Consider the following 16,742-nt stretch of genomic DNA (forward strand, 5'->3'; position numbering starts at 1 on the left):
GCCACCTTTCACTTCTTATGTTGGGAATAGTGGATTTGCCTTGAAATTCTTAACTACTCATACAGAGCTTAAAATGGAAGGACCTCTCCTGGGAGTGGACATTTTTTTTTCCTTTCAGGGATCACTCCCACAAACAACCAGAAACTACCCCACCACCCAAATGAAAAGCTACAAAAAATAAGCCAATGGAGTTGGAATGCTTTATCTCTAAGGAACCATAGTGGGTATATAAAAATAAAATATATTATGTATAGGTAGGTAATAAAAATTATTTTTTTAGAAAGGAAACCTTTAATCATTTGAATATAACAAATCAAACTGGTACGTGGTGATGCAGAATCTCCTCCTGGGTCAGCTTCTAATGACAGCTCTGAGGGCAAAAGTCATGTATCACCAAAATAATACTTGACAATAAAATATTACCTATTTATTCGTTGATTATCTGTTCTCTTCCGTCTCTGGTGCTTCTGTGGTCATGAGTTCTTCAGCTTCTTATTTTTTTTATTGTTGTTTTACAGCTTTTATTTTTTCCTTTATATATTTTTTCTTTTTCTTTTTATTGCATGGGCAGGCACTGGGAATCAAACCTGGGTCTCTGGCATGGCGGACAAGAACTCTGCTTGCTGAACCACCATGGCCTGCCCTATATTTTTTCCTTTTTATTATGAAAAGTAACATATTCAAAAAAGCAATAAATTTCAAAGCACACCACAACAATTAGTTATAGAACAAATTTCAGAGTTTGGTATGGATTACAGTTCCACAAGTTTAGGTTTTTCCTTTTAGCTGCTCCAAGACGCTGGAGACTAAAAGAAATATCAATAAAATGATTCACCAGTCAGTGAAGTACAAGGGTAGTTCTGTGGTAGAATTCCCGCCTCCCATGCAGGAGACCTAGGTTTGATTCATGGCGCGACTCTTGCACTTCCCAAAAACAAACAAGCAGATGAAAGAAAAAACAAAAATTCAGCAAATGGTGCTTCAATAATAGGAGACTCACATGGAAAAAGAATGAAATGTGACCCCTGCCATACAGCATACAAAAAAAATGTTTTGATTAAAAAAAATGATTTATCAGTCATACTAATTTGTTAAATCCCATCTTCTCTGTTACAACTCCACCTTCCTTGATCTTTCTCCCACTCTTTAGGCGTATTTGGGCCATGTCCGTTCTAACTTTTTCGTGTTGGAACGGCTGTCAATAATATGGGATGGGGGATGGAACTAGTTGATGTTCTGGGGAAGCTGGCCCCTTTGGGTTTCAGGACTTATTTGGCCTAGGCCCCCATCTGAAGGATGTAGGTTTCTGGAAAGTAATCATAGTGCATGGGACCTTTGTAGAATCTCAGATAGAGCACTAGGTGTTCTTTAGGGTGGCAGGAATGGTTTTGGTTGAGGTTTGGCAAGCCATGATAAATAGCAATATCTAGCTGAAGCTTACATAAGAGTAGCCTCCAGAATAGCCTCTCGACTCTATTTGGACTCTCTCAGCCACTGATACCTTATTTTGTTTCATTTCTATTCCTCCTTTGGGTCAGGAAGATATTGTCAATCCCACAGTGCCAAGAGTCATATCCCACATTGCCAAGGAGACTCTCACCTTGGATATCATGTTCCACGTGTTGGGGAGGGTAATGATTTTACTTGCAGAATTGGGTTTAGAGAAAAAGAGGCCACATCTGAGCAACAAAAGAGGTTTTCTGGAAGTAACTCAGTAACTTATTCCTTTTATCACTGTTGATAACAAATCTCCAAACCCTTGTGTCATGAGATCCTGCTGAAACTGTTTTCATATCCCACAGAATGTTTGTCCTAAACCCTTATAAGCTGCCTCTTGCACGCACGCTGTGAGTTTGTGGGGCGCTGACTTCCCAAACAGCTACCACCTGGGAAAATCCTGTGTTTGTAAGTCCTAAGTAGGCTTAGCTTCTCTGCTACATATATAAACTTCATAACAGAAAGCTTCAAAATCAAGGGCCTAGCCTGTTGCTTAGGGAGTCCTTAATGTCTGAGACAGTATTAGGGGTTTCCCTGGTCATAAAGTTTAATAGTTCCATGTTTTCTCTCCCATCTCTCAAGGGACTTTGCCAATACTTTTTGATTATCTGCTCAATATACTCTGGGACTATCCAGGCATTACATTAACCTATTCAGAATTACCAGTTCTCATTTCTATTCTGGGCTGCATATGTTTGGGTTGTTTAAATGATCTATCCAGGCAGGTTGGATTATGTGCTACAGAATATTAAAATTTAGGTTTTGGACAAAATTAACCTCTCTTCCTTTGGTCTCATAGAGTAGGTGAAGTTGTAAAATATAAACAATGCCCTCCTTATCCCTGTATTCTAAGTTATCTTAGTCTTGACCCCAGTTCTTCAACTTCTTGAGCATGTTGACAAAGATGCTACCAGAAGCTTCCACATGTCTCAGTCTATGGTGAAGGAATCCCTTAGCTATTCACACTACATAAGTTTCAGCAATCTTTCAGGATTACTTCCATTATCTAATATACTTGATACAAAAGGGGTTTTGATAAGTGGGTATGGTTGAATATGCTTGAGAGCATGAGACGTGGTCCTGCTTTGCTGTATCCCTGAGATATCTGGCACCCTTCCACCACCCAAAACCTCTAGGTTCTCGTAGTATCCAAAGGGACTAGCAGCATGCCATCCAGGAGCTTTTTAGAAATACAGAATCTCAGGCCCCACCCTAGATTTACTGAATCAGAATATTCATTTCAACAAGATCCTTTGGTGGGCTAGCACATTCAAGTGTGAAAATCACTAGTGTATAGTGTGCTGTGGAAAGAAAAGTTCTGAAAACAAATATCACAGAAGGTCAGATATGCTTCTTTTGGCTGCACAATAATGTAGAGCTCCCACTGAGTGCTGACCATGTGCAGGGCATTTTATAATCTCCCATTAATATCTAGAATTATCCTATTTTAATAGATGAAGAAACCAGGATGCAGTGAGCTAATCTACATATTCCATCCTCTGCTGGATATTGAGAATATATTTGAGACTATATTCTAGAACCTTTTCCAGAGAAGCTTATTTGAGCTTGTGGTCTTCCTGCCAGAAAAGACAAGAAGAATAAAAAGTAGAAGGGTGAAAAGTTAGGATCGGATGCTATTTTGTGATTAACCAATAATCTCCTACATTAGACTGGTTAAACAACGGTTTGGAGTCATAGTTCAAATCCTGGTTCAGTCACCCACTGGTTACTTACTAACCTCCTTTCTTTGAACTCTAGTTTCTTCACCATGGGTGATAATGGGTTGTGGAGACCCAGGGCTTTGACTCCCCTTAAATATTGAGCGTAATTGCTACACATAACCGCCTACATGACTGGGACAGGAGTTAAAGGTCAACAGGCCTCAAGGAGGAAAGAATGTACTTATTATTTAAAGCATTAAAACTCCCGTTCGTGATCACATTTGTTGCTTCCTATTGAAACGGAGCTCGAAGGATATTAAGGAATGATGAGAAAGAAAAAAAGGAAGAACGAAAGAAAGAAAGAAAGACACAGATGGGCTCAGGGGGTCTGAAGCTTGAGTTTACTTCAGACAGACTTCAGACAACTTTATTCTTATCCAGAGCCTACTTAAATACTGCAGGGTGACAAAAGGCATGCATGCATTTCTTGAAAGAACAGAGAGCTTATTTTTCAGTGCTCTCTTCCTTCATACTTAACATAACCATTTGGGGTAAACATTCTCTTCCTCCCAGACTGCTCTACATAACAATCTCCACAGTTTACTGCCGCCATCCTGAGGCCAGCTGCTTCCAACAAATTCTGCAGGTCTTGTTTTAACACTTGGCTCCTACATTTCCCCCTTTTTATTTTATAAGCTGAGGTGACCGCGCCTGTCTTAGGTTGCCCTTAGGCTTTGAAGGAAGGGTCTTACCCATCATTGGCTACCAGTCACGCTTTCTGACTTTGATTATTTGTTGTTTAACACAGTGGAGGAGGAAGAGAAAGAGTATTAACAGCCCCAAACCTAAGATTTTTTAGCTCTTGGGTAAGGGATTGTGTAACATCACCTCCATAAGGCTACATGTAAATTATTCTGAGATAATTCTAATATCCCTTTTTTTGTAATTTTAAGATATCAGGACTTAAATTATCTGAAAGCCCTAAAAGATGCCTTTTTACCTTTTCCCATTCTATTTCAGATAGGTTATATGTTAAAAGGGGTAATACAAAAACTGCTCTCATTCCATTTACACTTTAAACTTTGTAAAAAATTTAAATTATACATTTGATCTCCAATATGAACCAATGTCATTTCTATATCATTTAGTCTATTATTAATTTGCTCACCAATGAGATTGTCTATGCCACAGTTCACTGGTGTTTTTCTAACAATGCTGCATCTGTATAGTTTGATGCAATGCAGTTTCAGTGACTGCAGCCGCTGTGATGCTTCCAATGATTCCAATGACAGCTGCAATAATGAGTCCAATTAGTCTATTAGTCCTTTTTAGATATTCTTTTGCCAAATGGATCAGTATATGTGTTTCTGGAGAGGATTGCAAAGATCTTGACATCTGCACTGGCAGCCAAATACCTCTTCTCCTTGCCGCTACAATCATCTCATTTTTCTGCAACATAAATGCTTGGATACAAGTGAATAGAGAAAAATTCTCACAATTAAAAGTTTGATTTCCTCTATGTATATGACCTTTAACAAACATATATGGATCTCTAATACATATTTGTATATAGTGTTTATGGCTGCTATTTAAAGAGAAGCTATAGTTACTAGAATTGGCTATAAAAATTGGTCTCAATCCTAGGAAAATTTTCTGTCAATTTCTTTGACTAATGCTATATTTATCATCCCATGACTTTGGCACAAGTCATCTTCCATGAATTAAACCCTGATTTAGCTTGCCTGTACATATAGTCTCAGTTATCTTCAAGTTAAAGATGGGAGACCCCACAGGGGCTGCATCTCTTACAATTCCATAGGAATCATTAATTATGATAACCGCTCAATCCATATGACATAACTGCCATCCATTCCAACTTTCTTTCCCATCTAACAGGCAAATATCATTTGTTTCCACAGAGTTATGCATACAGGTCTTATTAAAATGGAAGAGTTAAATTTGACACCATTTTTCTTCTTCTTTAAGTAGTTTTGGAAGCCTAGAATCTACTGGACCTGGGAATCCTAAACTAGTATTTAGATATTTTGGTGACGTTGGATTGGCCCATGTTAGGGCCCACAGCAGAGGTGGGTTAGGAACATAAACCCAATAAGTACGACTATGTCCCTGTCCTTCAGCAATTAAAGTTATATGTCCTATAATATACATTACCCATTTAGTTATTTTCATCCGGGTTGACATGTCTGGGTTTTATTCTCTTCGAGGGAATCCAAACTGAGGTTCCGTCATCTGCAATGACAAGAGCAAAACCCCTACCCCCATACCTTTACCATTCCTGGTTTCCATAAATCACCTTTAACATCTTTCCAATAGATTGGCTGCAGCTGCAGTTCTGTTTGGGTTGTATCATTTTTCTTTTCCAAATTACTAAAATTTGTTCCGCAGGAGTCTGTGATGAATTATCATAAATGTGTAAAAAATTTAGAGTAAACAATGCCTTTGCTAACTGATCTTTAGGTGTACTTATTTTCACAGCATCATCCTCCTGATCATCATCTCCCCCTTTTTGTTTTAAGAGCATAGACTTTAGCGTCCGGTTTGCTCGTTCAATAATTCCTTGCCCTGAGGGATTATGTGGAATTCCTGTGATATGAGTAATATTAAAAGTAGTACAAAATTTATGAAATTACTTTCCTGTATAATAAGCAGGACCATTGTCCATTTAATAGATTGAGGGCATCCCATAACAGCAAAAGCATTAAGTAAATGTGATTGAACATGGCAAAAATGATCTCCAGATTGTGCGGTAGCCCAGATGAAATGAGAACAAGCATTTATGATAACATGTACATATTGCATTTTACCAAAATGTGAAATATGAGTAACATCCATTTGCCATAATTCATTTGCTTTTTGACCTCGAGGATTAATCCCTGATGCAAATGGGAGTGCATTTAAAGGTCCACAGGTTTGACAAGTCCTAACAATGTCCTGAGTTTGCTGTTTAGATAAAGATGGAAATTTCTTTCACAGCCTTTTGCTATTGATATGAGTTAATTTGTGAAATGTTGTGGGATTTTGCATTACCCCCACAAGAGTATCTGCTGGCTGATTTTGTAATGACAAAGGACCTGGAAGATTGGTATGAGCTCTTTATATGGATGATAAAAAGGGGAGTAATTCAACTTTTGACTAATATTTGTAAATGTAAAAACATTCAGGACAATTCATTTCCTTTAAACAAAGACGCTGTCTCAATGTGAGTAACTGTTTGGCAGACTTATTCCGAATCAGAAACAATATTAAGAGATTGTGGAAAATTTTGCAATACTTGAATTACAGCTATTAATTCAGTGCACTGGGCTGAGGTATAAGGTGTTTTCTAACTTGTTTTCCTCTGGGGTGACATACGCAGCCTGTCCATTTATTTTATCTTCAGTAAAGACAGTAATAGCTAACGGGGAAGCCCGAACTATTTAGGCAAAATACATTGCATTCTTTTTTAAAAATTGTAAAGGTTTTGACATAGTAAATGATTATTAATTTGTCCTTTAAAATCACTTAATGCTATTTGTTAAGAGGTATTGAAGATAAATAGATTTCACACACCATGCGCTTAATAAATCAGAATCTCCTTGTAAAATATTAAACAGGCTCTGTAACATATAATTAAGAATTCCTAAAGTGGCAGGTAGCAAAAATGAAAGCAGAGTGTCAATAGTGATGTGTACCTATAGTAAATGACCAGATTTTTAAAATTGAATTCATTGAATTGATTGAAAAGGAATGCAGGAATATGGATTCTTTATAATTGGCTGTGTGTTTTTGCTAATTTTAAATTCATTGCATGCAGTTTTATGAAACTTTCTTATAATTGTGGTTAAATTCCAATTTGCTTACATGACTGGGCCCAGTTGGGTCCTCTGGGAACTGGCTAGGGACCAAGAGGAGCTTCCTGGGACTTAGATATCTTTATTAAAGTACACCTCCTTCTGGGAAGATAGCCAGTCCTTCCAGCAAGAGTGCACATTTTAACTATTTCTTACCAAGGTCATGCAATAGCAACATCAGTTGCATGTAATGGCAACATCAGGTGAACAAAAAAGACTCCACAAGTATATTTTTTCCTTGCATTCAGCCCTCAAATCTGATCTGCTTCCAATATAAACCATGGTTATCTTGGGATAAATTTAGTTTATACATATATAGTTTATATAAACACTGGACAAAGCATTAAAGTATTTTGGCTTAAAGGAATTTAGGTATTTATATAATTTGAATATTATTTAGCCAGTAATAGATTCATTTATAGTATTACTTAGATTAATAGATTAGGCCACCTGGTTTAGGGCAAGAAAAGAAGCTTTTTGCCAGTATAATGATACCCAGGAGAAAATCAGTATTTTTCATACAGATAACAACATGATAAAAGTTAACATTAGTCATTTTGATAAAACACAGACTTTTTGCTTTTTAATTAATTATTTAGAAAATTTTTTTTTATCTTTCATTAGAACAGGCTAAGAGTTCAAGAAAACATTGTTATTTTAGACTCATTAAATCTTTCTTGATTTTAACCATAATTTCCATTTTTACAAACCCTCAGCACTTATTATATTAGTTTAGGCTTTGTCCCACACTCCTCTTACTCTGCAACAGTCATTCATTTTATTTTAGGATAAAACTACTCTGTCTTCCTACTAATAAAAATACATTCCCCACATCCTTCATGCCCAAGCCATCATTCCAAACAAATACTTTACCACACACAATTACCAGCAAAATCAAATGCTAGAATGTCAAATACTTAAAACAATTCAGTTAATGCACATTCAAAAAACCAATATATAGTTTTTAATGAGAATCTTCAGTCTCAAAATTCCTAAAATATATCTCTTCTTCAAGCATGAATAGGAGCTAAACTCATGGCCAGTCTCCAAACCACTGCCTGTCGAGAATTTAAGCCAACAAAAGAAGATGGGGCTACCATTCCCACTCTCCGTCACAAGACTTTACCTGTAGCATTGGTATAAATCTCATAGAATAATCATTCAGACTAAACAAAGGTAACCTAACAGAACTCCTTGAGTCAGAACTACAATCCCGAACCGCATACCCCCTTGGGGACCAACCTGCCACAGGAACCATCAATGAGCACTGACCCCCGTTTGGTATGGCACCTTTCTCACTGAACACTCTCTGACTCAGGTGTACATGAATCCCTATATAAAGGCAGCCCATCAAGAACAAGGCCAGAAACCAATCTTTCTTTATCCTGCTCTGCCAAAGGCATGGCAAAGAAGCAATTTTTAAAATCTATCATAATAAAGCAGTTCTTAGAAATTACAACTGGTGTGGGCAAGCCAGGCTGCAATGACTCCATAGGCTGAACCACAGTATCAACTTTTATCAAATCAGTCAACATTCTCCATTTTCCGGACCTCCTTCCTACAATAAATATTGGAGAATTCCAAGAACCACGAGACTCCTCTAAACATCCTGCTCCCAACTGTTCCCAAACCAACTGAGTCAGAGCCTCAACCGAGTCAGAGCCACCTCTCTACAGATAAGGGCCACTGCTCAACCCACAAAGGCCCGCCTGTAGTATTTGTAGTGGATGACCCTGGAGCATCTCCTCACTTTATGCTTTAAGAGTTCCCTTATTAGATCCCTGTTTGGGCACCAATTGCCGAGTCCGGCTCAAGCAACTGTCGAAACAGGGTAAGAAGTGGTAGTGGGAGATTGAGAAGAAACACAACTTAGAGTTTAAGACAAAGCATGAGCCAGGTAGTTCATTGCCTGACTGAACACAATAACCAAATAGAAACAGGAATATTTTCCCCGTTTTGTTATATTCGCTGCAAAGCCTTCATAACCAATTTCCATTACTTAAGATTTAAAACATTATGGCCTTAAGGCTGAAACCAAAAACAATGTTTTTGAATGAGATCAAACAAGCTTAATAATTCAGATGTTTTAACAGGCACCCCAGTAGCTTTAACACACACACATACTCCTCCAGCGCCTATTATGATTACCCGTTACGCTGATGATCCAAGGAAAATGCTTACTTTACCAATATGACTCGAGTCCTCTTCTGTCGGCTGGACACACGTGCCTCTAATGAGACTTTTCCTTGGTTTCTTAATATTGATTTGGCGTCTTCTTCTTCGAGCCCCACCTTGGGCGCCAAATGTTGCTTTCTATTGAAACGGAGCTCGAAGGATATTAAGGAATGATGAGAAAAAAAGAAAGGAAGAAAGAAAGAAAGAAAGAAAGACACAGATGGGCTCAGCGGGTCTGAAGCTTGAGTTTACTTCAGACAGACTTCGGATAACTTTATTCTTATCCAGAGCCTACTTAAATACTGCAGAGTGACAAAAGGCATGCATGCATTTCTTGAAAGAACAGAGAGCTTATTTTTCAGTGCTCTCTTCTTCCATACTTAACATAACCATTTGGGGTAAACATTCTCTTCCTCCCAGACTGCGCTGCATAACAATCTCCACAGTTTACTGCCACCATCCTGAGGCCAGCTGCTTCCAACAAATTCTGCAGGTCTTGTTTTAACACTTGGCTCCTACAACGTTGATAACAAATCTCCAAACGCTTGTATCGTGAGATCCCGCTGAAACTCTGTTTTCATATCCTATGGAATGCCTTTGTCCTAAACCCTTATAAGCTTCCCTTATAAGCTTCCCTTTGCATATGCACATGCTTTTGTGGGGCACTGGCTTCCCAAACAGCCGCTCGCTGCAAAAATCTTCTGTTTGTAAGCCCTAAATAAAACTCATGTGTAACTTTGTGCCAAGCGTGTTCTTTGGTCTTGGGGCTGTTGTCAACCCTGAGCCTTTTAAGAGCTGAGTTGGAACATGGGTATTTATTTCAGAGGCTGCAGTGAGGAGTAAATGGAGTAGATGGAAGCTGGGAGGAAATTATCCTGTGAATGCATCTGGACATTCATCTATTTTTTCTTTTTATTACAGGTCGAGTAAACACTGGAGCACGCATAAGGTCTGTAATTGAAATGAATCTTTACCTTCATAACAGAGTACAGCTGTGCCAAGTGAGGTGAAATACTACTCCAATTTTCCCTATTACGTTTAGTTTCAATTAAAGGCTATGGGTGTATATCTAGGCCAGTGCTTAGAGACTCGGATTCTTAGTCATGGCAAGGAGATGCTGGAATGGCCTAACTTCTGTGATACTCAGAGGGGAAAGCAGCGTCCTAGGGCGGGGCTTGGCCTTCCTAAACCTTACAGCAAATTAGCGGCACAACCTCCTGGTGGTTACCCCCAACCCTCCTGCAGCTCAGAGACGCGATTTCCCTGTTCGCTCCGCCGACCTCTGGATCCTTCTTGGTCCTCAGAGGGCGCACATGGGCTTAAGCAGCCGGGCTCTGCTGGCGGCACGATCTGCCCCTCACAATCATGGCGCCGGTGGGGTCTACGCCCAGGATCCTCGGAAAAGGCCCGGCCCCTCCCAATCACAGCGCCTGCCGAGTGTGAGGCACAGCTCTGCGGGTCGGCTGCCCTTCACAATCATGGCGCCGACGGACGGGCCTGCACGGTTCCGCAGGGCGCCTGACCCTCATAATCATGGCGGCAGGGGCGGGGTCTGGATGGAAGAAAGGGGCGGTGGCTCCGTTATAGATGGTCATGTGACTGCTGAAGATGGCCGTCTTTCCCTGGTAAGGAAGAGTCGGCGGCTGGGCTATGGGGAAGGGTGTCCTTTAGAACCTCTGGGTCTCTCTGTTGCCCTGTGTGTCTCTGCTTGTGTGAGTGGGTGTGCATGTGAGTGAATTGCTTTCTCATGGGTTTTTTGGTGGTCTCCCACCCCACCCCCAGATCGTCTTGACCACCGGCTGTTTCCCCACTCCAGAAAAATTCCCTGAAGCCGGAAGGATGGGGTTCTTGATTCTTTCTCATCTCCCCTCCCCTCCCCGCACCTTCCACGGCCTCATCCCCATTCATTCCCCTAAGAAAACCCAACGTTCACCTTTCCCAGAAGTTGGCGCGGGTGTTGGGGGCGGTAGATGAAGCTAATGGACACAGCAAAATGGTTGTCTTGCATCCTACTTTGTGCAGAGCACTTCGTTGAGCAGTGAGGATAGAGACCCTTAGACATATTCCTTGGCCCCAAGGAGCTGATAATCTGACACACAATAGAGGGATGTTCAAAGAAGGCATTTGGGGAAGCACAAAGAAAGAAATGATCAGACGCCACCCGGGGGCTCAAGGAAGGCTTCGGAGAGAAGGAGTCTTTAGTTGGGTTTTGGAGTATGACTGGGAGCTCACCAAGCAGGAAAAAACAGCGTGTGTTAGAGCTCTTGTGTCTGGTGTAGCCAGGGACGACTGGAGTTTGGAGAACTCAGACGTGCTGTGATGGTGATAGTGGAAATAACTGGGGGTATGAGTTCCCCCTGCACCTCAGAAAGGAAGGTAATTTTCCCATTTTTCTCTCCAAATTGTGAAATAGTGTACATTGAATGAATGAGTGACTGAGCAAATGGAAGAGGCCTTAGGCCTTAGAAATAATCAGGTGTGACTTTCAGGTTTTATGCTTGATAAACAATCACCTTCCCCACTTTCCCTTGACCTGGGTAATCCTTAAGATACTGCTTCCATCTCACGCCCTCCTTTACTCACAAAGTCAAGATTGCTGTGAGCCCTTCTAAAACCCTGAATTGTGTTTAACATAGGCCCCTTTTAGGAACTCTCACAAGGCTTGAGCATCAAAGGCAATAAAAACACCTGGCTTCAATGAATTTTTCTGGAATATTGTAATAAAATCCAGGAAGATGCTTTTTTTTAAAAAAATGATAGTGATGAAATAGATTACAAAATTTGTCATTTTAACCAATTTTTTTAACCTCACAATTTATTGGGACTATTTTGAATTTAGTTAATATTCTTGGCATTATTTAAAAATTTACTATGGTTCCATATGTTTATATAAAACATAAAATTTTCCTTTTTAACCATTTTTAAGTGTACAATTCCGTGGCATTGAATACATTCTCAGTGATATCCTATCATCACCACCAACTTTTCCATCAACCCAAACTGAAACTGTGTACCCATTAAGCAATACCTCCTTATTCCATATAACCCACCTCAGCCCCCATACCCTAGTCATCTCTAATCTACTTTCTGTCTCTATGAATTTGCCTATTCTAGCTGTTTCATGTAAGTGAAACCATACACTGTTGGCCCTTTTGTGTCTGGTTTATTTCACTTGGCATAATGGTTTCAAGGTTCATCCATGTTGTAGGATGCATCAGGACTTCGTTTCTTTTGAGTAATGTTCCTTTGTATGACTGTATTGTGTTTTGCTTATCCATTCTTCTGTTGATGGACCCTTGGCAATTGTGAGTAATGCTGGAGTATAAAGTATCTGTTTGAGTCTCTGATTTCAATTCTGTGGGGCATATACCTAGAAGTGGAATTGCCAGATCCGTATGGTAATTCTATATTTAACTTTTTGAGGACCTGTCAAAGTGTTTTCCACAGTGACTGCATCATTTTGCATTCCCATCAGTAATGCAAAAGGGTTCCAATTCTCCACCATCTTGTCAACACTTATTATTTTCCATTTTCTGACAATAGCCGTCTTAGAATTTATGAAGTTGTACCTCCTTATGGTTTTGATTTGCATTTCCCTAATGAGAAATGATGTTGAGCATCTTTTTATTGCTTATTAGCCATTTGTATATCTTCTTTGGAGAAGTCCTTTTCCCATTTTTTATTTGTGTTTCTTGTCTTTTTGTTTTTGAGTTGTAAGAGTTTTTCGTACTATTTTTTGGATATGAAGCTCTTTTCATGATTTGCAATTATTTTCCCCCATTCCAAACATTTTTTTTCACTTTCTTGATAATGTCCTTTGATGTACTAAAGTTTTAAATTTTTATAAAATCCATTTGTTTGTTTTTTTCTTTAATTGCTCATGCTTTTGATGACATATCTATGAAAGCATTGTCTAATACAGCATCATGAAGATTTACCTCTATGTTTTCTTCTAAGTTTTATGGCTTTAGCACTTATACTTAAGTGTAAGTTGACCCATTTTGAGTTACTATTTGTATATGGTATATTGTAGGGCAGGAAGATGCTATTTTAGTCTCCGTATTCCAGTAAATTTTTAGCTCTGATATTTTTATTCTAATGTACAAACAGAGAGAGGCTCCATAAAATTTTTAGTATTCAGGGTCTCAGAGTTCCTGTAGTAGATTAAATCAGATATCTGCCAAAAGACATGTCCACATTTTTAATACATGATCCTCTGTATTAATGTAAATATGACTTTTTAAAGATGCTATTTTTAGCTGAGGTACAGCAAAATTGAATCAATATTACTGGAGGCCTTATAGAGAGGATTTGGACGCAGTCAGAGAAGCCAGAAAACAATGAAGTTAGAAGTCAGAGAAAGCCACAGGAGGAGAACAAGTTCATCGCCATTTGAGGGGAGGCAGAGAGGCAAGCCAGGGAACCCAAGGATTTTGGTAAACCAACACTAGAACGCTACCAACCAGGGAGAAGGTAAGCCCTGCTGATACCTTGCTATTGGAGTTCCAAAACCATGAGACAATTGATGTTGTTTAAGCCAGCCCATTGTGTGATATTTGTTATAGTAGCCCTGGCAAACTAAGACAGTTCCTAATCTGACTGTGCTCCAAGCATTTTTCCTTCCATGTGGCAGCACACATTCACTGTTCGGTTTCACAGCTAGACTCATTCCTTCTTCACTTAAAGGAACTGAATCTTCTAAATTGTTGTCTGCTCGTTGCCTAGCATGGTGCTTATTCCTAAGTATAATTTCAATGGAATTGTTTTTCTAATTTCATTTTTGATTTGTTCATTGGTATGGTATAGAAATACGATTGATTTTTGAATATCAGTCTTTTATCCTGCAACCTTTATGAACTTTACTTAGCTCTAATAATTTAAAGCTAATAATTGGGTTCCTGAGGATTTTCTATATGCAAAGTCAATTAGAATAGTTTTATTTCTTCCTTTTTTGGATGCCTTTTGTTTCATTTTGTTGCCTAATTGCCATGGCTCGAACTTCCTTCCAGTTCAGCGTTGAATAGATGTGATGAGAGTGGATATCCTTATCTTTTTAGCAGTCTTAGGGGTAATTATCCAGTCTTTCACCATGAAGTATAGTGTTAACTGAATTTTTCCTTTATCAGGCTAAGGAAGTTTCCTTTTGTTCTTGGTTTGTTGAGTGGTTTTATCATGAGGGTGTGTTGGATTTGTCAAATGCTTTTTCTGCAAATATTGAAATGATGTGTGGTTTTTGTTCTTTATAAATATGGTGTTAATGATTTTTACATGGTAAACCAACCTTGCATCCCTGCCATAAATCCCACTATATATAATTTTTAATATATTGTTAGATTTGGTTTGATAGTATTTTGTTGAGAATTTTTGTATCTATCTTCGTAAGAGCTATCAGTCTGTTTCTTGTCTTGTGATGTTTTGCCTGGTTTTGTGGTTTTGGTAATACTAATCAGCATACTACTGATCTAAATGAGTTGGGAAAGTTTACCTCCTCATTTTGGAAGTTTGGAAGGGTTTGTGAACAGTTGGCATTAATTCTTCTTCAGATGGTTGGTAGAATTCACCAGTGAAGCCATATGACCCTGTGCTTTTCTTAGTTGAAACTTTTTTGATTACTAATTCGATCTCTTTACTTTTTGCAGTCCCATTCAGGTTTTCCATTTCTTCTTGAGTTAGTTTTGGTACCTCATGTCTTCCAAGGAATTTTTCCACTTCATCTTATGATCTAATTTGTTGACATGCGTTTCATAGTATCCAACTCTATTTCTGTAAGGTCTCTGTCATGATTTTGACATTTATTGAACCTTTATTTTGTGCTAAGCAGTGTGCTAAGTGCTTAACTTGCAACAGCTCATTTAATCCTTATAACAGCCCCACTTTCCAGACGAAGAAATGGAGGCAGATGAAGCGGTTTGCTTAAAATCATACAGCCCACAAGAAGAGCTGAGATTTGGAGCCAGGTATTTGGAGCTCAGAGCCTGTCTCCTAAGATCTCATAGCTCATTATTGCCAGTAAATCCTTAAGTCTAGATTCTGGACTGAGGTTTTTGGGTTTTCAGACTCCTCAAACCCTGCTGTGGTGTCATGAGTCTCCCTGCCTGCTTCTTTCACCCCCATTTTTCATTATCCCTGATATCTTTTGGTATGGTCTAAGATGTGAGATGCCCAGTATACCTCAAATTATATTTCCTGTTTAATCCTGTAGATTGCAGACCTGAAATTGCTGCCCTTTGAAGTCAGAATTTCTCCATCTTTTTAAAGAACTTTGGAGGAGGTAGCATATTATTACTGTGGCAGAAAAAAAAATTGTGTGGCCAGATAATGTGATTAGTAATGAAAATAAAAATCGCTTGAGAATTAAAATAGCTGAGAAAAAAATCATTAGTGGATTTTGGCATTTCTAGTATAATCAAATTTGGTAAATCGTATTGCAGTTGCTATGTATTTGTATTATCAGATGGAAGTAATTAAAAAATGGGAAGTTGTCAAATTTTAACGTGCCCATGTGTCACTTGGGGATCTACTTAAAATGCAGATGGATCTGTAGGTCTAGCGCTGTCTGGATTTCTGCATTTCTAATAATCTCCCAGGTGATGCCACTGCTGGGAAATCTACACTTTGGGTTGCTAAGGCCAGATATACCCAGAAGAGGTTTGAAGGGCTGGCCCTTTATCATCGTCAAATTCCAAAGAGCCAGGTCAGTATTTGGCCTTGCCAGTGGTTGAGAGTATGGGCTATTTTTACCATCTGCGTCAGCAGTGGTTGAACATGTTTTACCGAGAAGGCTTTGTTAGCTGGAATGGGGTGGTGGGGTGGTGGTGGGGGTTGGGTGGATGGATGCAGAGAAGTAAAGATTTTTGAGGAAATGCCCACTGGAGGTCGCTGTTGGCCTTACTAAAGTCAAGTAGCCCAGGCACTGAAGAAGAACTGCTTCAAGGTCTAAAAACGCAGGAAATGCTAACAATCAGAAAGCACATTTGAGGAAATAATGGAAGAAGTGACAAGAAATCAAGAATAGTTATTTGTCCTGGGCCTTCTTTTTGTTCTTTTTTTATTTTCTTTTATAGGTTTATTTCCATGAGCAGTACTTCTTTCCAAAGAATCCTCCCCTTCCCCCAAACTTTTTAAAAAATAAATTTCATTTCAAAGCTTTGGCCTTTGAAGAAAAAAAAATTGGATGTGGCTTATTAAGTTTCTCTAGGTCAAGTAGAGAAGATCTGTAGAACTGTTGGATCTGGGAATCTGACTGCCTACTTTAGAATCTGGCTCTGTCTCTTGCTGCTCCTATCACCTTTGGCAAATTACTGACACATCCGTGGCTTCAGTTTCTCTATAGTACCTGCATCATGGGGTAGATTAAATGAGGACATGTAGGCAAAAAACTTGGCCTGGTGCCTGGCAGACAGTAAACCCATTCCAAATCAGTGCTGCTGTTTGGTCGTTCCATGACAAATCACACTACTCTTTTGATGTAGTGCTTTTCTCAGCTGTGGATTGATTTGTTGGTAATTATGATGGGGTAAAAAATATATTGGCAACTCAATTTCAGGTCAAGTTAAAT

General features: G+C 39.0%; 1 protein-coding gene across 2 annotated transcripts in view; it reads left to right on the top strand.

The window, feature by feature from the left end:
* Positions 1-10,683: 10,683 nt before the first annotated feature.
* VPS35L (VPS35 endosomal protein sorting factor like) overlaps positions 10,684-16,742 on the top strand; it is a 114,339-nt gene continuing 108,280 nt past the window's right edge. Inside the window, exon 1 of one of the 2 annotated variants that reach the window (XM_077141704.1) lies at positions 10,684-10,809. In XM_077141704.1, the coding sequence (XP_076997819.1) occupies positions 10,793-10,809 (17 nt within the window). In that variant the 5' untranslated portion in view covers positions 10,684-10,792. Of the gene's footprint in view, positions 10,810-11,166; positions 11,561-16,742 lie in introns of those variants that run through there. The other variant, XM_077141705.1, reaches the window with a different exon arrangement.

This window comes from Tamandua tetradactyla, chromosome 23, assembly GCF_023851605.1.
Source record: "Tamandua tetradactyla isolate mTamTet1 chromosome 23, mTamTet1.pri, whole genome shotgun sequence".
In the NCBI taxonomy this organism is placed as follows: Eukaryota; Metazoa; Chordata; class Mammalia; order Pilosa; family Myrmecophagidae; genus Tamandua; species Tamandua tetradactyla.